Genomic DNA, 26,551 nt, shown 5'->3' on the forward strand with positions numbered 1-26,551 from the left:
TTCTAGGCGATTACTAAGCTCCACGTTAAAATGTTACTTTCTCATTTTTCTTTGGTCGTCAATCATGCTTTTAAATACAGTTTTCCGGAATAGACGTAGGACTGAAGATTTTTCGGAAGTTATGTAATATGGATTTGTATTGCCATGGAAATGCCATTTTGATACTGGGCAGAGTGGAGCCAAGAGAAGGGAAGAGATTGGACCTCTGTTGCACCCTACTGCTGTATTAGTGTGAAGTATTGTGTATTAGGCCGTGGGCAGTAATGTATAAACAATTTTTGTATTGTCTTTGGAGCTTTTAATTTTTTTAAAGGCCGTTTCCAAAAACGTTCAGAGGACTTTAAAGGGATTAAATTGGTCGTAAGTTATTCATGATTCACGTGAATCTTACACTATTCTAATTCATTTAACTTAAAGCCTTGGTTTTTCTTTTTGTTTTTTCTTTTTAAGCTTTGGTTTTTGTTCCTCTGTAAAATGAATTGATAGTAATATCTATACGTTATTGGGGTTGGAGATTGAGAAAAACGTTATGTAAAATTCTTCGTGCGATATCCAGGTAACACATAGTAAGCATTTAAATCTATATTGACATAATTTTTTATTTAAGAATTTTCAGGCCGGGCGCGGTGGCTCAAGCCTGTAATCCCAGCACTTTGGGAGGCCGAGGCGGGCGGATCACAAGGTCAGGAGATCGAGACCACAGTGAAACCCCGTCTCTACTAAAAATACAAAAAATTAGCCGGGCGCGGTGGCGGGCGCCTGTAGTCCTAGCTACTCAGGAGGCTGAGGCAGGAGAATGGTGGGAACCCGGGAGGCGGAGCTTGCAGTGAGCCGAGATCGCGCCACTGCACTCCAGCCTGGGCAACAGCGTGAGACTCCGTCTCAAAAAAAAAAAAAAAAAAAAAAAAAAAAAAAAAAAGAATTTTCAATAAAATGTAAGAGTCCAACCCTGATTCTTGAATTTTTGTTTGTTTGTTTATTTTTTGAGACAGAGTCTTGCTATGTTGCCCGGGCTGGAGTGCAGTGGCGCGATCTCGGCTCACTGCAACCTCCGCCTCGCGGGTTCAAGCGATTCTCCTGCCTCAGCCTCCTGAGTAACTGGGACTACAGGCGCGCGCCCCGACGCCTGGCTAATTTTTGTATTTTTAATAGAGACTGAGGTTTCACTATGTTGGCCAGGATGGTCTCGATTTCCTGACCTCGTGATCCGCCCGCCTTGGCCTTCCAAAGTGCTGGGATTACAGGCGCGAACCACCGTGCCTGGCCTTCTGAATGTATTTTTAAAGTAAAACTAGTCCATGTTAACATTGGCTATTTCAGACCTAACAGGAATTTGGAATTTTCAAGTTATGTTTTTGTCCACAGACAAATTAACAGTTTAGTTTTCTTATTTACACATGATTTAGTGAAAAATTAAATTATTTTATAGCTTTGGAAGCAAAGGAATCATATATGAATCTTAACATCTTGCTTTAGAGATTTCTTGATTGACTTTTCAAACACTACCACTGCCGTTCACAAAAGGGATTTTTGATTCTTCTTAAATAGCTTTTCTACCTTTTTTTGAAATTTGAAAGTTGTTGAAACTAAAGGAAGAACAAAATTCCACTACCCAGAATTATTGGTATTGGCTTTTAACTTTTTATATAGACATAATTTCAAATTTACAAAAAAAGTTGCAAGAATAGTACAAAAGAAATCTCAGATATCTTTCACCAGATTCCTCAAATGTTAACATTTTGCCAATTTGCTTTATCCTTCTCTTCTCTTCATAGGTTTCTTCTGAAATGTTTTGCTAGTAAGTTGCAGATGTGATGCCCCCTAACCCATAAATACTTAAGTGTATTTCCTAAAAATTAGGACTAGTCTTACGTAACAACAGTACAACAATCAAAATAAGGAAACTAACATTGATAAAATACCTAATCTACAGTTCTTAGATTTTGCCGATTTTTCTGAGTTGGTATACTTTTTTTTTTTTTTTTTTTCTTGAGACGAAGTCTTGCTCTGTTGCCCAGGCTGGAGCGCAGTGGCGCCATCTCCACTCTCACTGCAAGCTCCGCCTCCCAGGTTCACGCTATTCTCCTGCCTCAGCCTCCGGTGTAGCTGGGACTACAGGCGCCCGCCACCGTGCCCGGCTAATTTTTGTATTTTTAGTAGAGACGGGGTTTCACCGTGTTAGCCAGGATGGTCTCGATCTCCTGACCTCGTGATCTGCCCGTCTCGGCCTCCCAAAGTGCTGGGATTACAGGCGTGAGCCACCGTGCCTGGCCAGTTTTTTTTTTTTTTTTTTTTTTGGAGGTGGAGAGTCTCGCTCTGTCGCCCAGGCTGGAGTGTAGTGGCGCGATCTCACCTCACTGTAACCTCTGCCTCCTGGGTTCAAGCAATTCTTTTGCCTCATCCTCCATAGAAGCTGGAATTATAGGCACCCGCCACCATGCCTGGCTAATTTTTGTATATTTAGTAGCGACGGAGTTTGACCATGTTGTCCAGGCTGGTCTTGGAACTTCTGACCTCATGTGATCTGTGTGCCTTGGCCTCCCTAATTTTTGGGATTACAAGTGTGAGCGCATCGCACTCGGCCAATATACTTTTTTTAAAATGGCAACTATGGGCCGGGCGCGGTGGCTCAAGCCTGTAATCCCAGCACTTTGGGAGGCTGAGACGGGCGGATCACGAGGTCAGGAAATCGAGACCATCCTGGCTAACACGGTGAAACCCCCGTCTCTACTAAAAAAAATACAAAAAAAAAACTAGCTGGGCGACGTGGCGGGCGCCTGTAGTCCCAGCTACTCAGGAGGCTGAGGCAGGAGAATGGCGTAAACCCGGGAGGCGGAGCTTGCAGTGAGCTGAGATCCGGCCACTGCACTCCAGCCTGGGTAGCAGAGCGAGACTCTGTCCCCCCCCCAAAAAAAAAAAAAAAAAAAAGGCAACTATGTGACCTATATTGACAGAAAATTCACCTGTAAATGCACAATTCAGTGATTTTTGGTAAATATACAAAGTTATGCATCCATTACCCCAAAAGGATTCCTTCTTCTGTTTTCAAGTCACCCTGTTCCACCCCAGTTTCAGACAAGCACTCATTTTTCTCTGTAGATAGTAGTAGATAGTGCTACTTTTTTGTTTGGTTTGGTTTTTGAGATGGGGTCTCTCTCACCCAGGTTGGAGTGCAGTGCTGCGATCTCGGCTCACTGCAACTTCTGCATTTCAGGCTTAAGCAATCCTTCCACCCTAGCCTCCTGAGTAGCTGGGACCACAGGTGCATGCCACCATGCCTGGCTAGTGTTTTGTATTTTTGGCAGAGATGGGATTTCACCACCTTGCACAGGCTGGTCTGGAACTCAGGCTCAAAGGATCCACCTGCCTTGTCCTCCCAAAGTGCTAGGATTACAGGTATGAGCCACTGCACCCAGCCTTGCTTTTGTTTTTAAAAAGATGGATTCTTCATGTATTGCTTAGGCTGGAGTGCAGTGGCTATTCACAGGCGTAATCCCACTACTGATCAGTTTGGGAGTTTTGCCCTTCTCTGTTGGCAACCTGGTGGTTCTCTCTCATCCCAGGAGGTCACCATGTTATTGCTGAATGAACTTAGCATGAACACCTCATCGGTAGTGTGCTGCAGCCCAGAACTGCAGGGCTCAGGCGGTCCTCCTGCGTAGCTGTAACTATAAGCATGCACAGGAGTGTTGCTCTTTAATCATTGAAATTGTAAAACAACAAAGTGGCAATGTCAGAAAAAGATCAACTTTTTTGGAGATTTCAAAACAATTGAGTATTTTCATACTTCTGAAAAGCTTTGCTGTAAAAGTAGTTTTTCTGTTAAGCATTTCCCATTCTTCTTTGGGCATAAAACACTTTTTTTTTTTCCCCTAGGAATAATTCCTGCAGACCTGACACATAACTGGAAGTAGATATTGAATGAATGAGTGAGTTGTATGTGAATATTCGCTGAGAGGAATCTCAGTTCATTCTTAGCATTTCAGAAATTTGGCACATAGTGTACTGATGGAGCTAGTCTAAAATAATCTGGGAGAAATAATTTTGTTTCTATCTGGGTAAGTCTACAATAGGGGAATGCTTATTAGCAGTATTTTACTATATTTTGGATACTTGCAGTATTCTTAAGAGTGCAGAAAAAAGAATAGTCTGAAAGATTTAAAGAGAAAAAAGTGAAAAAAAGAAAAACTGAGTGCATGCATATGTTGAGTAATAGAGATAAGTCTTCAGGGTTTCTTTTTGGACCAAATTTCTTGAGATAAAATTTGCACACAATAAAATGCATCTGTTTTAATTTCAGTGAGTTTCAACAGATGCATATACCTGTGTGACCACCGCCACACTAGAGATAGGAAACACTTCCATCATAGGTTTCTGTTATTTTATTTAATTTTTGGGAGGCCTTGCTCTGTCGCCCAGGCTGGAGTGCAGTGGTGTGATCTCGGCTCATTGCAACCTCCACCTCCTGGGCTCAAGCGATTCTCCCATCTCAGCCTCCTGAGTATCTGGGACCATAGTGCGTGCTACCACACCTGGCTAATTTTTTGTATTTTTGGTAGAGATGGGGTTTCACCATGTTGCCCAGGCTGGTCTTGAACTCCTGAGCTCAAGTGATCCGCCTGCCTTGGCTTCCCAAAGTGCCGGGATTACAGGCATGAGCCACTGCACCTGGCCCAGGTTCCTGTTGTTATTATCATGAGCTATAAAGTTTCATACTTAGCAGGAAAAAGTGCTTTGAACCTTCTAAAAGTGAGATACTTTCAATATTTTAAAAAATACTATAGAAATGATTTCAGTGCCATAAGATAACTGCATTTCTCTCTCTTAAATCCCACATATTATATAATCCCTCAGCAAATCCTATTGGCTGCCTTCAAAATATATCCAGGATCCAACAACTTGATAACGCTTTTACCACTACCACCTGTTCCAGGCCACCATCTCTCCAGGCTACTGTCTCTTATATGGATTATTGTGCCAGTCTCTTTCTTCTATCCTGTTCCCTTCCAGGCTTAACACAGTGGCCAGTGTTAATGTTAAAATGTGACAAGTCAAAAACTCTTCAAGGCCGGTCGCGGTGACTCAAGCCTGTAATCCCAGCATTTTGGGAGGCCGAGACGGGTGGATCATGAGGTCAGGAGATCCAGACCATCCTGGCTAACACAGTGAAACCCCGTCTCTACTAAAAAATACAAAAAAATAGTCGGGCGAGGTGGCGGGCGCCTGTACTCTTCAGTACAGGCGCCAACTACTCAGAAGGCTGAGGCAGGAGAATGGCGGAAACCCGGGAGGCGGAGCTTGCAGTGAGCCGAGATCTGGCCACTGCACTCCAGCCTGAGCGACAGAGCAAGACTCCATCTCAAAAAAAAAAAAAAACCTCTTCAAATGATTTTCATCTCATTCAGAGTTAAAACTAAAATGTTTACAGTGTGCCCTACACACTATACGTAACACTCAGTATTTATTTCTGATTTTCTTCATTTATTCTGCTCCAGTCATACTGTTGGCCTTGCTGTTCCTCCCTCAAACACACCATTCCTGCTTCAGCCTCTTTGTATTTGTCTTTTCCTTTGCTTGGAAGTCTCTTTCCCCCAGATATGAATAGGGCTTCCTGCCTCTGCCTCTTTTAAATCTTTGTTCTAATCTTCACCTTCTTGGTGAAGCCTAATCACTGTATTTAAAATAAACTACTCTGTAGCTCTCTTCCCTAATTTATTTTTCTGCAAAGTACATACCAACTTTCAATGTATTATGATTTATTTTGTTTAACATGTATAGGTAACAACAGATAAGCTTTGCTTATGATTATAAAAATTAGTTCTCAGGCCGGGCGCGGTGGCTCAAGCCTGTAATCCCAGCACTTTGGGAGGCCGAGACGGGCGGATCACGAGGTCAGGAGATCGAGACCATCCTGGCTAACACGGTGAAACCTCGTCTCTATTAAGAAATACAAAAAAAACTAGCCGGGCGAGGTGGCGGGCGCCTGTAGTCCCAGCTACTCGGGAGGCTGAGGCAGGAGAATGGCGTGAACCTGGGAGGCGGAGCTTGCAGTGAGCTGAGATCCGGCCACTGCACTCCAGCCTGGTTGACAGAGCGAGACTCCGTCTCAAAAAAAAAAAAAAAAAAAAATTAGTTCTCAATCAGTTTCACATGGCAAAACATATAAACCTGTGTTGAAATAAGTAGTTGGTAATCTCCTTTTAGGCTGCTTAAAGTGGAGATTAGTATTTACCAAAGATGAGAAATGTTTTCTGAATTTCCATGAGACCATTTTTTTTTTTTTTGGAATGGAGTCTCGCTTTGTCGCCCAGGCTGGAGTGCAGTGGTGTGGTCTCAGCTCACCGCAACCTCCGCCTCCCAGGTTTAAGCAATTCTCCTGCCTCAGCCTCCTGAGTAGCTAGGACTACAGGCGCCTGCCACCACGCCTGGCTGATTTTTGTTTTTGTTTTTGTTTTTGTTTTTGTTTTGAGACGGAGTCTCGCTCTGTCGCCCAGGCTGGAGTGCAGTGGCCGGATCTCAGCTCACTGCAAGCTCCACCTCCTGGGTTCACGCCATTCTCCTGCCTCAGCCTCCCGAGTAGCTGAGACTACAGGCGCCCGCCACCTCGCCCGGCTAGCTTTTTGTGTTTTTTAGTAGAGACGGGGTTTCACCCTGTTAGCCAGGATGGTCTCGATCTCCTGACCTCGTGATCTGCCCGCCTCGGCCTCCCAAAGTGCTGGGATTACAGGCTTGAGCCACCGCGCCCGGCCTGATTTTTGTATTTTTAACAGAGACAGGGTTTCACCATGTTGGCCAGGCTGGTCTCCAACTCCTGACCTCCAGTGATTTGCCCACCTCGGCCTCCCAAAGTGCTGGGATTCCAGGCGTGAGTCACTGCCCCTGGCCGAGAGTTTTGCTTATTAAGCATTATTTATATCTAATACTAGTGGAGGGAAAGCGGTTCTAAAGATGAATTCACGGCCCAGTCTTGTAACCATTGTGAGGCTAGGCACTGGGCCATTGCTAGGATATAGTATGCGGCATGAGATAGTATAATAAATTTGTTTATTGAAGTCCTCAGAGTTTTGTTTACTGCTTTATTCATTAATCAGTTTATTCAACAGGTATGAAAACCAACTACCCTAAGAAAGCGCTGAGATAGGCTATTATAATGTTCATAGAAGAGCTTCTGTAAGTAGGACAGTAGTCCTTTCTGTTTTAAAAAGAGGTACAACCCCCAGTTTGGTTTTGGTCAAAGAGTTTTTTTTTTTTTTTTTTTTTTTTGAGACGGAGTCTCGCTGTGTCTCCCAGGCTGGAGTGCAGTGGCCTGATCTCGGCTCACTGCAAGCTCCGCCTCCTGGGTTCACGCCATTCTCCTGCCTCAGCCTCCCAAGTAGCTGAGACTACAGGCGCCCGCCACCACGCCCGGCTAGTTTTTTGTATTTTTAGTAGAGACGGGGTTTCACCATGTTAGCCAGGATAGTCTCGATCTCCTGACCTCGTGATCCACCCGCCTCGGCCTCCCAAACTGCTGGGATTACAGGCTTGAGCCACCGCGCCCGGCCGGTCAAAGAGTTTTATAGAAAGTTTATTTTAAAACTCAACACATTTACAGTCTTGCAATCTTGTGTTTTTCCTTTGTTAATATGTAGTTATAACCTACCTACTGTTTAAAAAGTTTCTAGTACCTCAGTTGCCAAGTATATTAAATCCTCCTAGGGGCTGGGCGCAGTGGCTTATGCCTGTAATCCGAGCACTTTGGAAGGCCGAGGCCAATCACTTGAGGCCAGGAGTTTGAGACCAGCCTGGCCAAACATGGTGAAACCCCATCTCTACTAAAAATACAAAAATTAACTGAGCTTGGTAGCATGCACCTGGTGGTGTGCACATGTAATCCCAGCTAGGCTGAGGCAGGAGAATCGCTTGAACCCGACAGGCGGAGGTTTCAGTGAGCCCAGATGGTGCCTCTGCACTCCAGCCTGGGCGACAGAGCAAGACTCCATCTAAGAAAAAAATTCATCCTAGGGATTCTTTTACCTATAAAGTTTTCTAAATATTTTAAGTATGTTGTGTTTTCTGAAGTTGAAGTTTAGTTTTATTGAATATGATATCCCAATTTAAGTGAAAGGAATTCTGAGGAAGTAGAGCGGTGAGCATGTAGGTCATGCTTTTCTATTTTTAAAGAAATGTCTAGTAAATAGGTAAACAGATACTGAACTTCATTAGTCATGAAGGAAATGTAAATTGCAATAAGAGTGTATTTTACTTATAAAATTATGATAATTTTGACACTGATCTATTCTAACATTGATGAGGATTTGAGGAAAGGGCATACACATATTCTGGTGTGGGAGTATACATTTGTATGCTAGTTTTCAGGGATGCTTTTGGAGGTAAAATTTGAATACATAATAGTTTTTTTTTTTTTGAGATGGAGTCTTGCTCTGTTTCGCAGGTTGGAGTGCAATGGTGCCATCTCGGCTCACTGCAGCCTCCGCCTCCCAGATTCAAGCGATTCTCCTGCCTCAGCCTCCCAAGTAGCTGGGACTACAGGCACCTGCCACCACACCCAGCTAATCAGATACATATAGTTCTGACCTGTATTAGAGAATTACCTGTACAGATGCATACAGTTACATGTCTGTTATCTCCAGGAACGTTCAGCATTATTTGTGAGAACTGAAAGTGGAGCCAAGCCAGCTGTTAATGTTGGTTGAATAAATATGTCCGTATTATAATAATTTACTGCATTGTTATTATGTTATTATTTTTGAGACAGTCTTCCTCTGTTGCCAGGCTGGAGTGCAGTGGCTTGATCTCAGCTCACTGCAGCCTCTGCCTCCTGGGTTCAATTGATTCTCCTGCCTTAGCCTCCCAAGTAGCTGGGACTACAGGCATGCGCCACTACGCCTGGCTAATTTTTGTATTTTTTTCATCTTTTATTGCCTATATTTTGTTTTTCTATGTATCATTAATTCTTAAAAATTAAGCTTTTGAATGTCATTGGCTGTTTATTAGGCTTCAAAGATCTTGATGGAGAAGTCTTAGTTGACTGCCAGTTTCTTAAGCTGGGTGTAAGGCTGGGGTGCAGCGCACACTGGTTTAGTGTGAGCAGTGATCACTAAGCATATGAGCCACAGCCACCCCAGCTTTACCTCATTCACAGGCAGAACTGGAAGGTTGGTCCTGGATGGCTGCTTGGTCCTGGATGCTTTAGTGGTCTCTTGATTGTGGAAAGCCTTGTTTTGGAACAAATGTTTCCATTGATACAGATGAGAAATGCCTCTTTAATATTTTTTTTTGGAGACGGAGTCTCGCTCTGTCGCCCAGGCTGGAGTGCAGTGGCCGGATCTCAGCTCACTGCAAGCTCCGCCTCCCGGGTCTATGCCATTCTCCTGCCTCAGCCTTCCGAGTAGCTGGGACTACAGACGCCCGCCACCTCGCCCGGCTAGTTTTTTATATTTTTTAGTAGAGACGGGGTTTCACTGTGTTAGCCAGTATGGTCTCGATCTCCTGACCTCGTGATCCGCCCGTCTCGGCCTCCCAAAGTGCTGGGATTACAGGCTTGAGCCACCGCGCCCGGCCTCTTTAATATTTTTATAAACCATTTAGAACCCAATAGATTTGGTTTGTGAGTCTCTCTCTTCTGAGTACCAAAGGATTTCATGGTTGGAAGGTGCGCCTTTTCGTCTTGGCAATGAGCAGCATTTAATGGAGAGACCATGCTTGTATTTGATTTTTTTTTTTTTTTTTTTTGGTTCATTTACAGAATCTGAGACTTATTCAAACCACCAGCTGTATTATCAGGAAGGAACAAATCCAAGTTTTGACATATTGTCAGTGTGCTGCATGTTGTATTTTCAAATTCCTTAAGTGGTTTCAACATTAGATGACCAGTTCTTTGGCACTGATGTGGTTTTGACAGTGTACAGTAGATCTGACCATAGCTCTGAAAAGTCTGGCTGGCATTACCACATCCCAAGCTCTCTGCCTGAAGAGAAGGAAGCGCCAGGCTTGCACGCTTACTCGGCTGGACTGCAGGGAAAGAGCTGCAGCACCAGCCTCTCACTACTGCAGCCACCCTCTCTCCTAATTTTTGTATTTTTAGTAGAGACGGGGTTTCGCCATGTTGGCCAGGATAGTCTCAATCTCTTGACCTTGTGATCCGCCTACCTCGGCCTCCCAGAGTGCTGGGATTATAGGCGTGAGCCACCGCGCCCGGCCAATTTACTGCATTATAAAGAGTGGAATAAGACTTTATTTTTATTTTTTTATTTTTTAGACAGAGTCTCTGTCGCCCAGGCTGGAGTGTAGTGACACGATCTCAGCTCACTGCAAACTCCGCACCCCGGGTTCAAGTGATTCTCTTGCCTCAGCCTCCTGAGTAGCTGGGATTACAGGCATGTGCCACCACACTTGGCTAATTTTTGTATTTTTAGTAGAGATGGGGTTTCACCATGTTGGCCAGGCTGGTGTAGAACTCCTGACCTCAAGTGATCCACCTGCTTTGGCCTCCTGAAGTGTTGGGATTGCAGACGTGAGCCACCGTCCCCAGCTTGGAATAAAACTTTTGTGAACGGACATGAAGAGATGGCATTTATAATGAGGGAGAAATTCTTGTAATGTGATTGGTTGTAGAAAAATAAAAATTATTAGTTTGTAGAAAAGTATTAAGAGCACAGCAGTAGATACCAAACTGTTGGGATTGGGGACAAGGAAGTGGGAGACTTACACTTTTTGTGTTTTCTCTTTTTATGTTTCTGTAAAACATAAAAGACAAAATAGTAGAGAGAAGTATTTGTGTTTTTTTTTTTTTTTTTTTTTTTGAGACGGAGTCTCGCTCTGTCGCCCAGGCTGGAGTGCAGTGGCGCGATCTCAGCTCACTGCAAGCTCCGCCTCCCGGGTTCACACCATTCTCCTGCCTCAGCCTCCCGAGTAGCTGGGACTACAGGCGCCCACAACCGCGCCCGGCTAATTTTTTGTATTTTTAGTAGAGATGGGGTTTCACCGTGGTCTCGATCTCCTGACCTTGTGATCCGCCCGCCTCGGCCTCCCAAAGTGCTGGGATTACAGGCGTGAGCCACCGCGCCCCGCTGTTTTTTTTTGTTTTTTTGAGATGGAGGTTCGCTCTTGTTGCCCAGGCTGGAGTGCAATGGCGTGATCTTGGCTCGCTGCAACGTCCACCTCCCTGGTTCCAGCGATTTTCCTGCCTAAGCCTCATGTGTAGCTGGGATTACAGGCATGCGCCACCATGCCCGGCTAATTTTGTATTTTTAGTGGAGATGGGGTTTCTCTGCGTTGGGTAGACTGGTTCTAAACTCCCAACCTCAGGTGATCTGTCTGCATCGGCCTCCCAAAGTGTTGGGATTACAGGTGTGAGCCACCGCGCCTCCCCAACCCTGTTTCTTAAAGGAAAAAAAAAAAAAAAAAAAGTGTGTTGCTGAAAATAAAGTTGGAGATGAAAAAAAAATTTTTTTTTTTTTTTTTGAGACAGGGTCTTGCTCTGTCTCTCAAGCCATCCTCCTGCATCAGCCTCCCAAGTAGTTGGGACCATAGGTACGCACTACCATGCTTGGCTGATTTGGAAATTTTTTTTAATACTAAAAATGCTAATATTTAAATATTAACATTAAATGCCAATATTTAACAAGATGACAGTTTTCTTTAACATGACAAACTAAGTGAAACAGTTAAATATGTTCTTCTTTTTTCTTTTTCTTTTTCTTCCCACCCCTAGACAGAGTCTTGCTCTGTCACCCAGGCTGGAGTGCAGTGGATTACAAGTGATTCTCTTGCCTCAGTCTCCCGAGTAGCTGGGATTATAGGCGCACACCACCAGGCCCTGCTTATTTATTTGTTTATTTTTTGTATTTTTAGTAGAGATAGGGTTTCATCATGTTGGCGAGGCTGGTCTTGAACTCCTGACCTCAGGTGATGCATGCGCTTTGACCTCACCAAGTGCTGGGATTACAGGCGTGAGCCACTGCAACCAGGCTGTTCTTAAACTTTGAAAAATAAAATGCCAGCTTCTGATTCTTCAGTTTTGATTCAAGAATGGTTACAAGGTTTACTTTTAAGTTTTTTTTTTTTTTTTTTTTTTTGGAGAGGGAGTCTGGCTCTGTCGCCCAGGCTGGAGTACAGTGGCCGGATCTCAGCTCACTGCAAGCTCCGCCTCCCGGGTTCACGCCATTCTCCTGCCTCAGCCTCCCGCGTAGCTGGGACTACAGGCGCCCGCCACCTCGCCCGGCTAATTTTTTTTTGTATTTTTTAGTAGAGACGGGGTTTCACTGGGTTATCCAGGATGGTCTCGATCTCCTGACCTCATGATCCGCCCGTCTCGGCCTCCCAAAGTGCTGGGATTACAGGCTTGAGCCACCGCGCCCGGCCTACTTTTAAGTTTTTTAAAAAAACTATTGACCTTTTTTTTCCTCTTGTCAAAAGTTGTACGTTCTCTTTGTATTTGAATGGTTACTATATGACTGGAAGTCAGAAGTTTATTTCCCCCTACTGAGATGTATAGTTTATGAGCACATTTGCCTCTTAGGAAGTGGCCAGCATTGAAGCAACAAATACCATGTAACTTGGTACCTTTAGTTTTTAGGATTCTGATAGATACAAGAAAAATGGGCTGCGTGCGGTGGCTCAGGCCTGTAATCCCAGCATTTTGGGAGGCTGAGGCAGGCGGATCACGAGGTCAGGAGATCGAGACCATCTTGGCCAACATGGTGAAACCCCGTCTCTACTAAAAATACAAAAATTAGCCGGGCGTGGTGGTGCACGCTTGTAATCCCAGCTACTCAGGAAGGTGAGGCAGGAGAATTGCTTGAACCCGGGAGGCGGAGGTTGCAGTGAGCGCAGATTGCGCCATTGCACTCCAGCCTGGCGACAGAGCAAGACTCCGTCTCAAAGAAAAAAAAAAAGGCCAGGCATGGTGGCTCACGCCTGTAATCCCAGCACTTTGGGAGGCCGAGGAGGGCGGATCCCTTGAGGTCAAGAGATGGAGACCATCCTGGCGAACATGTTGAAACCCCGTCTCTACTGAAAATACAAAAATTAGCTGGGCGTGGTGGTACAGTCCTGTAGTCCCAGCTACTCGGGAGGCTCAGGCAGGAAAATTGCTTGAACCTGGGAGGCAGAGGTTGCAATGAGCGGAAATGGCGCCACTGCACTCTAACCTGTCCACAGAGTGAGAGTCCGTCTCAAAAAAACAAAACAAAACAAAAAAATAATGTATCAGAACACTTAAAAAACTATTAGATACCCATCTGGATTCTCAGTTTGGTCTAAAAAGATTCGTGGCCGGGCGCGGTGGCTCACGCCTGTAATCCCTGCACTTTGGGAGGCCGAGGCGGGCTGATCACGAGGTCAGGAAATCGAGACCATCCTGGCTAACACGGTGAAACCCCGTCTCTACTAAAATACAAAAAAAAATTAGCCGGGCGCGGTGGCGGGCGCCTGTAGTCCCAGCTACTCCGGAGGCTGAGGCAGGAGAATGGCGCGAACCCGGGAGGCGGAGCTTGCAGTGAGCCGAGATGGTGCCACTGCACTCCAGCCTGGGCGACAGAGTGAAGACTCCGCCTCAAAAAAAAAAAATAAAAAATAAAAAATAAATAAAAATAAAAAGATTCGTTCGTTTGGTATTTAATTTTTGGATATTAACTGAACCTGAAAATTTTTTTCTTCCTTTGTATGTATTCCTACATGATTGTAGGAGTCTATCCTGAACTTGGATCATGTACATTTTGGAAACTTATTTTAGAAAAAATTTAAGTTGTAAGAATTCTCAATGAACAGACAGAAAACAGGGTCTTTGCCAACTTCTTTGGGTAAGAAAAGTTCAGAATTTTGCAGATACTCTAAAAATGAAAGTCGGCAAAGAAGGCATAATAAAATTGTGAAGTTTTCAAATAAAATGATTTGTCATGTCCTTTTTTCTTTAGACTGCTGCAGTAAGAATGTCTTTTCCCCCTCATTTGAATCGCCCTCCCATGGGAATCCCAGCACTCCCACCAGGGATCCCACCCCCGCAGTTTCCAGGATTTCCTCCACCTGTACCTCCAGGTAAGTTTGTTGATACTGTTTTTTGTCGTTAAACTTGTACTTTTGTCTTTGTGATATTAACTTCAGGAAAATGTTAGATATGTGACTGTTAGTGAAGATGCGTCTCGGCATCGTTTGGAAAATGTGGATGTCTCTTTTTCCTATAGCAGTAGCTTTTATATCTGACTGAGGATCAAACTCATCTACAAAGTTTTTTTTTTTCCTCATCTGGAAAGTTTTTTTAAAATTCTTTTTTTTTTTATTTTTTGAGATAGAGTCTTGCTCTGTCACCCTGGCTGGAGTGCAGTGGCATGATCTCAGCTCACTGCAACCTCCACCTCCTAGGCTCAAGCAATTCTCTGCCTCAGCCTCCTGAGTAGCTGGGGTTACACATGCCTGCCATCATGCCTGGCTAAGTTTTGTATTTTTGGTAGAGACAGGGTTTCGCTATGTTGGCCAGGCTGGTCTCGAACTCCTGGCCTCAAATGATCCGCCTGCCTCTGCCTCCCAAAGTGTTGGAATTACAGGTGTGAGCTACTATGTCCGGCCTAAAAATTCTATATTTAAAAAAATGGGTAATACATACACATTGTTCAAAAACAAACAAAAAATACAGAAAGTAATACAGTGAAAAATTTTCCTCATATACCCCCATAACTGCTGTTGCTATCCCCTTACTAAAAAGGGAAGCAATAAGGTTATTAGTTTTTTCTTTATTTTTCCAGATACTTTAAAGTGTATATTATAAGTCAATATAAGTAAAGATTTATGGAGTTAAAAAAAAAAATGTTCAGACCCTGCTCCAACCCCCTGAATCAGATCCTCAGCAATTGGGGCTCAGGAATCTTAATTTTTAACACGTTCACAGGTAATTTTTGGCACTCATTTAAGCATGGAGAATCCACATTTGAGAACTATTATCCTGAAGTACATAGTTAACATAGCTTATGCTGGGTGTGATTGTGTGTGTCTGTTGTCCTGGCTACTCAGGAGACTGAGGTGGGAGGATGGCCTGAGCCCAGGAGTTCAGGTCCAAAGAGTGAGACCTCATCTTTGAAAAAATGATTATCTTTGCTTATAAGAAATTTTTCTTTTGACTTAAGAACATTGCAGTTGGCTGGCTCATAATGGGTTGTTAATTCATAGCATGTATGTTACGGGGGTTGTAATAAACAGCACATTTGTCTTTATTTTGTGTGTGTGCACGTGTGTGTATGTGTGTTTTGGGTACTCACTTTGTTGCCAGACTGGAGTACAGTGGCGTGATCATGGCTCACTGCAGCCTTGACCTCCTGGGCTCCCATCTCAGCCCTCCTGAGTAGCTGGGACCACAGGCTTGTGTCACTATATACTGTTAATTAAAAATTAAAAAAAATTTTTTTATAAAGATGGGGGTCTCACCATCTTCTCCAGGCTGGTCTTGAACTTCTGGGCTCAAGGTATACTCCCACCTCAGCCTTCCAAAGTTCTGGGATTACAGATGTGAGCCACTGCACCTGACCTTGTCTTTATTTTGGATTTAACTACTCATTGTAAAATTTTGAATTTACTACCATAGGCTCAGCTTTGGTAGCCTTCTACCCTTGAGTCTGAAAAGCCACAAGATAAATATGAGAATTTCTGTGGAATATTATTTAGCACTTCAAGAATTGGGGGAAAATCATAATTAAAAAAAAAAATCAGGCCTGGCACAGTGGCTCATGCCTGTAACCTCAGCACTTTAGGAGGCCAAGGTGGATGGATCACCTGAGGTCAGGAGTTCGAGACCAGTCTGGCCAACTTGGGGAAATGCTAAAAATACAAAAAATTAGCCAGGCGCAGTGGCTCAGGCCTGTAATCCCAGCTACTCAGGAGGCTGAGGCAGGAGAATCGCTTGAACCTGGGAAGCCGAGGTTGCAGTGAGCCGAGATCATGCCACTGCACTCCATCCTGGGCAACAAGAGTGACACTTTGTCTCAAAGGGGAAAAAATCAGAACAACTGTTTATGCATGTGTATTATGGAACAGAATGCAGTACTTTCATAAGTTATTTTAGACATGCTTGTAGTGGAGCTGCTTTAAGCTGTGCTTCTAGATAATCATGGATATGTATTTATTATCATCTGCTGCCAGAGGAGTAATGTGAAAGTTTACACTACTACTTTACTCCGTGTAACAATTACTGATTTTAAGAAGTAACTTAGTTGTTTTATAATGGACCATAAATAGATGAAATTCTACTGGAAAGCTGTGGCTGGCCCTTTGGACAAAATTTTTTCCTTAAAAGAAATAAATTTTGCTGAAAGGAAATTCTGTTGAGAAAATTGAGAGAATGTTGCAGAAAACTGAATAAAGTTAGTTATCAGCCATCAAACAGATTAATAGTTATAGAAGGAAAGTGTTTTGAACAACTTTCATTTGGGCATCAGTTTTCTCTTTGGTCCATTTATCCTGATTTTCTTCATACATTTATAGGCTCATAGTGCAGATCTGGATTTTAATTTTTAGTTTATTAATTTTTTTGAGACAGGATCTCTCTTTGTCTCCCAGGCTGGGAGTACAGTGGCACAACCATAACTTAATGCGGCCTCTATCTCCTGGGCTCAGCTGATCCTCCTGCCTCAGCTTCCTGAGTAGCTGAGACTATAGATGTGTGCCACCATGCCTGACTCAGATCCATTTTTCAATGGGCCTTACTATAACCATGATGCAAAGCCCAAGTGTTCTAGAAGTTACAGGCTGGGCATGGTGGCTCATACCTGTAATCCCATCACTTTGGGAGGCTGAGGCAGGAGGATCTCTTGAACCCAGAAGTTCAAGATCAACCTGGACAACATAGGGAAGAAAGACCCTGTCTTGTGGGGAGGTTGGGGGGGGGGTGGCAGGAAGCTTAATCACTTGTTTAGAATCAAAAAGGATGGTTATGGAGAATTTGTGCTTTAATTTCCTTACCAGTAGATTGGGTTTATAGAAAAGATTTTAAATTTTTGAATTTTTTTTTTTGGCTTTTTTTGAGAGAGTCTTACTCTGTCGCTGGAGTACAGTGGCGCCATTACAGCTCACTGCAGCCTCCACCTCCTGGGTTCAAGTGATTCTCCTGACTCAATCTCCCTAGTAACTGGGGTTATGAGTGTGTGCCACCATGCTCGGCTAATGTTTGTATTTTCTGTAGAGATGGGGTTTTGCCATGTTGGCTCAAGTGATCTGCCTGTCTTGGCCTCCCAAAGTGTTTTTTTTTTTTATTTTATTTTTTTTTTGGAGACGGAGTCTCGCTCTGTTGCCCAGGCTGGAGTGCAGTGGCCAGATCTCAGCTCACTGCAAGCTCCGCCTCCCGGGTTCACGCCATTCTCCTGCCTCAGCCTCCCAAGTAGCTGGGACTACAGGCGCCCGCCACCTCACCCTGCTAGTTTTTTTTGTATTTTTTAGTAGAGACGGGGTTTCACCGTGTTAGCCAGGATGGTCTCGATCTCCTGACCTCGTGATCCGCCCGTCTCGGCCTCCCAAAGTGCTGGGATTACAGGCTTGAGCCTCCGCGCCCGGCCCCAAAGTGTTTGGATTATGGGTGTGAGCTACCGTGTCGCCCTACTCTCCGCCTTTTTTTTTTTTTTAATAAAGAATTAGAGTTTTGCTATGTTTCCTAGGCTGGAGTGCAGTGGTTTTACACAGGCACGATGATAGCACACTGCAGCCTTGAACTGGGCTCAGGGATCCTTGTCCCTCAATTTCCAGAGTAGCTATAACTACAAGCAAGATTTTATTTATTATTATTATTTTTGGGACAGAGTCTTGCACTTGTTCCCCAGGCTGGAGTGCAATGGCATGATCTTGGCTCACTGCAACCTCTGCCTCCCCGGTTCAAGCAATTCTCCTGCCTCAGCCTCGCAAGTAGCTGGGATTACAGGCACGCACCAGTATGCCTGGCTAATTTTTGTATTTTTAGTAGATATGGGGCTTCACTATGTTGGTCAGGCTGGTCTTAAACGCCTGACCTCAGGTAATTTGCTCATCTTTGCCTCCCAAAGTGCTGGGGTTACAGGCGTGAGCCACTGCGCCCAGCCCATGATTTTTGTTTTCTGTGAAAGAACCAGGATTCTCCTTAGATTTCCACATAAATTTTTCATTTGATGCTTAAAATAACTTTCAAAGGATTTGTTTTTACTTTATTTATTTGAGAAAAATTTATGTTTATCGTGCACAGCATCTTGAAATAACGTATATGTTGTAGAATGACTAAATTGAGCCAATTAACACGTGGTGTATTACTTTACATACTTATTTTTTTGCTGTTGTGAGAACACTCTAGATTTTAAATGTAGATTTTCTTTTGGTCATTTTCAAGAATATAGTACACCATTACTGACGGTATCACCATGTTGTACCATGTGTCTTACTTTTTTTTTTGGTCTTTTTTTTTTTTCCTTTTTTTGTGGAAAATGGGGTCTCACTATATTGCCCAGGCAGGTCTCGATCTCCTGAGCTTAATCTATCCCCCCACCTGTGCCTTCCTAAGAGTTGGAATTACAGGCGTGAGCCACCGCGCTGGCTGTTTTTACTTTTAAAGGATTCTTTAATATCATTGTTCACCTATAAGTCAGTCTGTATTGGTGAAAGGCGTTGGTTTTGAGGATCACTGAACCATATGAACCCGAATGGATAACTGTCCAGAATTTTATGCTCTTTAAGTCAAAAGCATATTGAGGTGGCCAGTTTGTTTTCAGAATAGTCTTTTTTTGTAAGTTTATATGGACCAACCTGATAGCACATTCCTTTTGAAAATAAGGTAGTATTTATCAGTATTTCATTTTCATTTGTCCTATATTTACACTTATGTTAATTATGAGTAAGGATACTTAATTGTGTGGCATGTTGTTGATAGAGAATGCAGTCATATAAAATCAGTGTGGTTTTTCTTTTCTTAGGGACCCCAATGATTCCTGTACCAATGAGCATTATGGCTCCTGCTCCAACTGTAAGTATAACTTAAAGGAAGAGTCATGAGTTATGGTAGTGCTAGTGCTTTTAAGCTAAACAGTGTGATAAACTTAAATACATTATGAGTATTTAAAAGAATAACAAGGACAGAATGAGAGCACCCCTAGCATATCATTTATTTGAATAAGTATCATTTTCACTTAGGTGTGCATATATGCAGTTGCACCTGCAATGTGCTCCCTAAGTAGATAATTCTGTGATTTTCCTGTTATTCTCTAGACTCTTCATATACTTGTTATTACAGATTTAGGGCTTTGGCTCTTCATTGCTTTCTCATCTTGGTCCTGGGAGATGGGAGAAGGATGTGACATGTCTGATCTCTTAAAAGAACATAGGAATGATCCTTGTAAAAATTAAAATTTTGAAATGAAATTTGTGTGGAGTACCTTTTACACGTTTCCTCCTAGCTTCCTAATTTTTCACCCTTTCCAAGCGATTTTTATCTTAGTTTTCTCTGTCTTCTAGTGTGGTATGTTCAAGCTTTGTAAGACTTTACTAAAACCTTTCTTCTGCTGAAATGCTCTCATTCATTATTTTCTTTTTGAACCTTAATTGAATGTGGAGAACCTTAATTCTCCACATTCATCAAATCTTCTGAGCATTACAAGCACCTTTGTTAAGAATGCTGCTGTACTGTAGCACATGAATAGATAATAACTCTCTTAACTTTTATTTGGAATTCTACGAGGGAGGGTAGGTCTCTTTATTTTCAGTGTCTTTTAATATCTGGGTTTTGAAAAGGGATGAGGACTGTTATTCTTGGTAAAAGGGAGAGAGGAATTACGTGGGCAAATGAGAACCTGCTGTGAGGCCGACCACTAAGAAGATGTGGTTCTGCAGCCAAAGGGGAGTTCAGCTTTTCTTGCCTTGGACACCAAGAGTTGGGTCATGTTTGAAAGCCTCAGGCATGTACTCTTCCTCCTTGTATTTCAGGCTAGAGAAAGCTAGAATTTAGGAGCGGAGCAGCTCTCCCATTTCACCACTGTTTATTCGGTGCCTCCTGAGGGTGCTTGCTGAATTCAGTGTGAAGTACAAAGATGTATTTCTTCCCCGGGAAAGTTGAACGTCAGGAAGGGAAAATAAGATAGCATAAATAACTGATAAAAGGCAAAATGTGGGGGAGAGTGCTGTGGAGTATTTGAATATTCTGCTAGAGGATTAGCATGGATAATTGAAAGTTGCTTTTATATTAGTACTGAGAGTAAAATTATGAAAAAAACTTCTGGATATATTTGATAATTTTAAATGTTTTATGTATTTTTTTGTTGGGTTGGGGGGCGGTGGGGCAGTGGGGCGGAGTTTCTCTCTTGTTGCCTAGGCTGGAGTGCAATGGTGGCATGGCTCACTACATCCTCTGCCTCCTGGGTTCAGCGATTCTCCTGCCTCAGCCTCCCGAGTAGCTGAGCTTACAGGTGTGCGCCACCACGCCCGGCCAATTTTTTATATTTTTAGTAGAGACGAGGTTTCACTTTGTTGGTCAGACTGGCCTCAGGTGATCCGTCTGCCTTGACCTCCCAAAGTTCTGGGATTACACACATGAGCCACCACACTTGGCCTAAGGCATAAATTTTAAATGTTTAAGACATAGGCCAGGATCGCCTGAGACCAGGAGTTCAAGACCATCCTCGCCAACATGGTGAAACCCTGTCTCTACTAAAAATACAAAAAATTATCTAGGCGTGGTGGCGCACATCTGTAATCCCAGCTACTTGGGAGGCCGAGGCAGGAGAGTCCCTTGAACCCAGGAGGCGGAGGTTGCAATGAGCTATTATGCCACTGCACTCCAACCTGGGCGACAGAGCGAGATTCCGTTTCAGAAAATAAAAATAAAAATTATGTCTTAAACATAACAAAGTTTTCTTGGTTATTTTTGTTTCTTTTTTAAGAAGAAAGGTAATCTAGTAGTAGAGGTTTATTTGTCACAAATAAGTTTGCATTAATGAAATGTGCTATGCACTGTAGGAGTTTTAGAAGTATACAAGCATGCAGAGCTTAAATAACGTGCTATATATATTTATTTAATCCTGATGTTTTTAGCCTAATGTTAATTGGGGTAGGAAATTTAATTGCTGAATCAATTTTTATTTCGTTTCTTCACCTTAGGTTTTAGTACCCACTGTGTCTATGGTTGGAAAGCATTTGGGCGCAAGAAAGGATCATCCAGGCTTAAAGGCTAAAGAAAATGATGAAAATTGTGGTCCTACTACTACTGTTTTTGTTGGCAACATTTCCGAGAAAGCCTCAGACATGCTCATAAGACAACTCTTAGCTGTAAGTTAAACTGTTTATTTTTCATTAAAAATTTTTTTATTATTCTACATTTCAAACTTAAGCAGAAAGAGGACTTTCAGTGATTGCTTTTTATTATAAAAAATTGAGTCCTGCAGCAAAGGTGAAAGTAGTACAGTGAACACATTTGTATTCTTTTCCTAGATTCATCAGTGAACATGTTTAGATACTTTATGTACACATGTGTACGACACACACTTTTTTCTTGGATAATTTGGAAGTAAATTGTGACATGACATTTTACCTGTGAATCCTTCATTTATCTCCTAAGAGCAAGGACATTCTGCGACATAATCACAATGCCACTATCACATATGAAATTTGGCCCGGTGCAGTGGCTTTTGCCTGTAGTTGTAATCCCAGTCCTTTGCGAGGCTGAGGCAGGAGGATCTCTTGAAGCTAGGAGTTCGAGACCAGCCTGGGCAACATACCAAGACACATCTTTACAAAAAATTAAAATATAATAGCGCCAGATGCAGTGGCTCATGCCTGTAATCCCAGCACTTCAGGAGGCTGAAGTGGGTGGATCATTTGTGGTCAGGAGTTCGAGACCAGCCTGACCAACATGGTGAGACCCCATCTTTACAAAAAATACAAAAATTAGCCAGGTGTGGTGGCGTGTGCCTGTAATCCCAGCTACTTGGGTGGCTGAAGCAGGAGAATCCCTTGAACCCGTGAGATGGAGGCTGCAGTGAGCTGAGGTCGTGCCACTGCACTCCACCTTGGGCAACAGAGTGAGACTCCATCTCAAAAAAATAATGATAATAATTTAAAAATAAAAATAAAAAGCCAGGTGTAGTGATGCACGCCTGTAGTCCTAGCTGTTCAGAATCTGAGGTGGGAGGATTGCTTGAGTCTAGGAGTTCAAGGCTGCAGTAAGCTATGATCTTGTAATTGCACTCCAGTCTGAGCAAGAGAGTCTCTAAAACAAAAAAAAAATACAAAATTGATATAGTATTATTAACTAATACACATGTAGTTCATATTTAATTTTCCCAGTAATGACCATAATATTAATAGTTGTTTTATTTTTCATCCATGATCCAATGAAAGATTTTTATGTACTTTTGAGACAGATTTGCTCTGTCACACAGGCTGAATGCAGTGAGATCTCGGCTCACTGCAAACTCTGCCTCCTGTATTTAAGCGATTCTCATGCCTCGGCCTCCCGAGTAGCTGAGATTACAGTCATGTGCCATGACACCTGGCTCATTTTTGTGTTTTTTGTATAGACAAGGTTTTGCCATGTTGCCCAGACTTGTCTTGAACTCCTGGCCTCAATCAAATCGCCTGCTTTGACTTCCCAAAGTGTTGAGATTACATGCGTGGGCCACCACACCTGGCGTGGGTTAATATTTTGAGACTGTGTGAGTCGTTTTCCCCAGCGACCTTAAACAATGATTTTAGCATCCAATGATGATTGACTGATTCCTTTTAAAGTTTTATTCTGAGCTTGAATACTAATAAGTTGTTTAAATTTGATAAACTTGTTGATTCACTTTTTTAACCTTAGTTTTTAAGATTTTATCTTGATGGCCGGGCACAGTGGCTCATGCCTGTAATCCCAGCACTTTGGAAGGCCGAGGCGGGCAGATTACGAGGTCAGGAGATCGAGACCATCCTGGCAAACACGGTGAAACCCTGTCTCTACTAAAAATACAAAAAAAAAAAAAAAAAAAAAATTAGCCCGATGTGGTGGCGGGTGCCTGTAGTCCCAGCTTCTCGGGAGGCTGAGGCAGGAGAATGGCGTGAACCCGGGAGGCGGCAGAGCTTGCAGCGAGCGAATCATGCCACTACACTCCAGCCTGGGCGACAGAGTGAGACTCCGTCTCAAAAAAAAGATTTTATCTTGATGATAAATGTACATTGTTAAGTGAAATAATGCTGAATGATTGTATAATAAAATAAGGCCAGGGTGTGGTGGCTTACACCTGTAATCTCAGCACTTTGATTTGGGGGGGCCAAGGCGAGCGGATCACTTGAGGTCAGGAGTTTGAGACCAGCCTGACCATCATGGTGAAACACCATCTCTACTAAAAATACAAAAATTAGCCGGGCGTGTTGTGGGTGCCTGCAATCCCAACTACTAGGGAGGCTGAGGCAGGGGAATCATTTGAACCTGGGAGGCAGAGGTTGCAGTGAGCTGAGATGGCGCCACTGCACTCCAGCCTGGGCGACAAAGTTAGACTTTGTCTTACGCACAAAAAAAAGAGTTTGGAAGAATGACTATATTCTGCACTGAGAGGACTTGCAAATACGTCATTCTTCATCTATATCCCAGAGTCCTGTGTAGGTTCTCTGTAAGGACAGGACCAGGGTTATCAACCTGTGGTTCAGCTCTTGAGTAGTTCAGTATGAGTACTGCAGTCTTGTCATCCTCTGGAAATATTGTTGCCTTCTCTCCTTATGCCCCTCTGAGATGCTGGGCAATTATTTTATACCATTCATGATTCTTGCTTCAGCTCTTCATATTTAAGAAATTCCTGTTCTTTTAGGAAACTGGATCTCCTGGGCACTCTCTCAGTTTTAATTAACTGGTCTGAGGATATTTCGGGTTTCTCAGTTTCATTTCTTCCTCTACTTCCATGGGATTTTGGTAATTTCAGTCTGAAGCCCGACTCCGTTTTCATTCCTGAGTTTTCTCCTGGGGTTCTTTTCACTGCAGCCATAAGGCCTAATCTGGGGTCTGCAGAGAACTAGCACTAACTCTGCTCTGATGGAATTCAGGAAAGTCAGAAGGTACTGGAGTATAGAAATGTGTTTGCTCCTGTCTGCTTCTGGAAGTCTCTGTTTTGCAATGTTATTACCGCTAATGTTTTCTCCCTAGGTGTATGTGTAAAGATTCTCATCACATATTCTCATAGAAGTGCGGTTTCTGAGTCTTAGGGCATGCTTATCTGCAGCTTTACAAGATAATTCCACACCAATTTATTTATACTTACTGCAGCAGTGTTATGTCCAAGTTTCTATTCTTATACATCTTTTTTAACAGTGGGGGTTTATTTAGACTTTTACATTGTGTTGTAAAGTACCTTATTCCTATTTAAATATGCCTTTTTTATTGTTCTTTCTACATAATTTTGGTATTATCTGTTGACATAGTAGCTTGAGGCCTAAACTGTTAAAGGCCTCAATCTCCCTTCCCCAGCTTCCTTACAGGTGTTACAAGATGGTGAACTTGTTATGTTAATAAGTGTTATTATGTAAATAGTTTTAGCAGAACTAGGTCATGTGCTCTCATTGCATTTTCTTTCTTTTCTTTTCTTTTTTTTGAGATGGAGTCTCACTCTGTTATCCAGGCTGGAGTGCAGTGGCATGATCTCAGCTCACTGCAACCTTGCCACCCAGGGTTCAAGCAATTCTCCTGCCTCAGCCTCTCAAGTAGCTGGGATTATGGACCCCTGCTACCATACCTAGCTAATTTTTGTATTTTCGGTAGAGACGGGGTTTCACCATATTTGCCAGGCTGGTCTGGAACTGTTGACCTCCAGTGATCTGCCTGCCTCAGCCTCCCAAAGTGCTGGGATTACATGCATGAGCCACTGTGCCTAGTCCATTTTTTGTTTATTTTCATATTTTATTTTTGAAACAGAGTCTAGGTTTGTTGCCCAGACTGGAGTGCAATGGTGCAATCTCTGCTCACTGCAACCTCCACCTCCTGGGTCAGTGATTCTTCTGCCTCAGCCTCCTGAGTAGCTGGGATTACAGGCACCTGCTACCACGTCCGGCTAATTTTTGTATTTTTAGTAGAGACGGGGTTTCACCATGTTGGCCAGACTGGTCTCGAGCTTTTGACCTCAAGTGATCTACCCACCTGGGCTTCCCAAAGTGTTGGGATTCTTTTCCCTTCATTTCTTTTTTTTTTTTTTTGAGACGGAGTCTCGCTCTGTCGCCCAGGCTGGAGTGCAGTGGCCGGATCTCAGCTCACTGCAAACTCCGCCTCCCGGGTTCACGCCATTCTCCTGCCTCAGCCTCCCGGGTAGCTGGGACTACAGGCGCCCACCACCTCGCCCGGCTAGTTTTTTGTATTTTTTTTAGTAGAGACGGGGTTTCACTGTGTTAGCCAGGATGGTCTCGATCTCCCGACCTCGTGATCCGCCCGTCTCGGCCTCCCAAAGTGCTGGGATTACAGGCTTGAGCCACCGCGCCCGGCCCTTTTCCCTTCTTTTCTAGAGCCCCTCCTGTCAGGTCCCTTTGTTTGTCTCATGTGTTCTGGTTCCTCTAAGTCTACTTTTATCCTTGGAGTTTTTCTGTCTTTTCTAGTATTCCCCTTATTGCTCTCCTGAGTTGGATGGTTTGGATCCTATATCTTGCTTGTGCCGACACATAGTAGCTCCTGTTATACTTGGATGATACATCCTTTATATACGATGTACATGGTATTTATAGGTGTGTGGTTGGTAACTTTTCTGAATCTAAATCTGAAGTGCTTTTTATTTTGATTATTCATGTGGTCAGGAGTTTACCTGGATATAGAATTCTATGTTGAAGCTTATTTTCCTCACATTGAAGGTGTTGCCTTAAGGTGTTATAGCATCTAATGATGGTTTTCAGAAGTCCCGTATCATTCTGAATGTTCTTTGTATGTGACCTGTTTTTCCCTGGAATGCCTCTACTAGTGTGGATTTGACTGATTGCAGGTTTTCCTAATTGTGTGAAATTCTTCGAATGTTTATTTGATTTTCTTACTTTTCTTATATCATTGTGTTGGTCACTTACTTGGTGGGCCATTTCGTTCTGGAGATTTTTTTCAGGAGAAATTTTTGGGCTATTTGAGAATTGTTTTTACTGTCTTTCTTCAGGAACTCTGGATGTTGAACTTCCAGGTTTGACCTATGTGTTTTTGATTTCCTGTTTTCCATCTCCTACTCTTTTGTACGGGTTCTTGGGATTTGTCCTTAACTTTACCTTCCAGATTTCCATTGAAGTATTTATTTTTAATGCTGTGTTTCAAGTTTCCGTTGGTCTTCTCTTGTTCTCTGAAGATTTCTCACCTACACCCTCCCTCTGTCTTTTTTTAACCGGGTAGAACCTTATTTTATTTTTCTTTTTTAAGACAGTCTGGTTCTGTTGCTCAGGCTGGAGTGCAATTGGCATGATTACAGCTCACTGCAGCCTCGATTTCCTGGGCTCAAGCCATCTATCTGCCTCATCCTCCTGAGTAGCTGGGACCACTGGTGTGTGCCACCACGCCTTCCTAATTTTTTTATTTTTGTAGAGACGGTGTCTCCCTATGTTGCCCAGGCTGGTCTTGAACTCCTGTGCTCAAGCA

The 26,551-nt window shown here is 43.2% G+C and overlaps 1 protein-coding gene across 3 annotated transcripts in view; it reads left to right on the top strand.

The window, feature by feature from the left end:
• RBM25 (RNA binding motif protein 25) overlaps positions 1-26,551 on the top strand; it is a 69,790-nt gene that overhangs the window by 840 nt on the left and 42,399 nt on the right. Inside the window, exons 2-5 of one of the 3 annotated variants that reach the window (XM_077941336.1) lie at positions 3,877-4,058; positions 13,920-14,040; positions 18,918-18,967; positions 21,094-21,261. In XM_077941336.1, coding sequence (XP_077797462.1) covers positions 13,935-14,040; positions 18,918-18,967; positions 21,094-21,261 — 324 coding nt within the window. In that variant the 5' untranslated portion in view covers positions 3,877-4,058; positions 13,920-13,934. The remainder of the gene's footprint in view (positions 1-3,876; positions 4,059-13,919; positions 14,041-18,917; positions 18,968-21,093; positions 21,262-26,551) is intronic. The other 2 variants (XM_077941337.1, XM_015144046.3) reach the window with 2 other exon arrangements.

Source organism: Macaca mulatta, chromosome 7, assembly GCF_049350105.2.
Source record: "Macaca mulatta isolate MMU2019108-1 chromosome 7, T2T-MMU8v2.0, whole genome shotgun sequence".
Classification (NCBI taxonomy): domain Eukaryota; kingdom Metazoa; phylum Chordata; class Mammalia; order Primates; family Cercopithecidae; genus Macaca; species Macaca mulatta.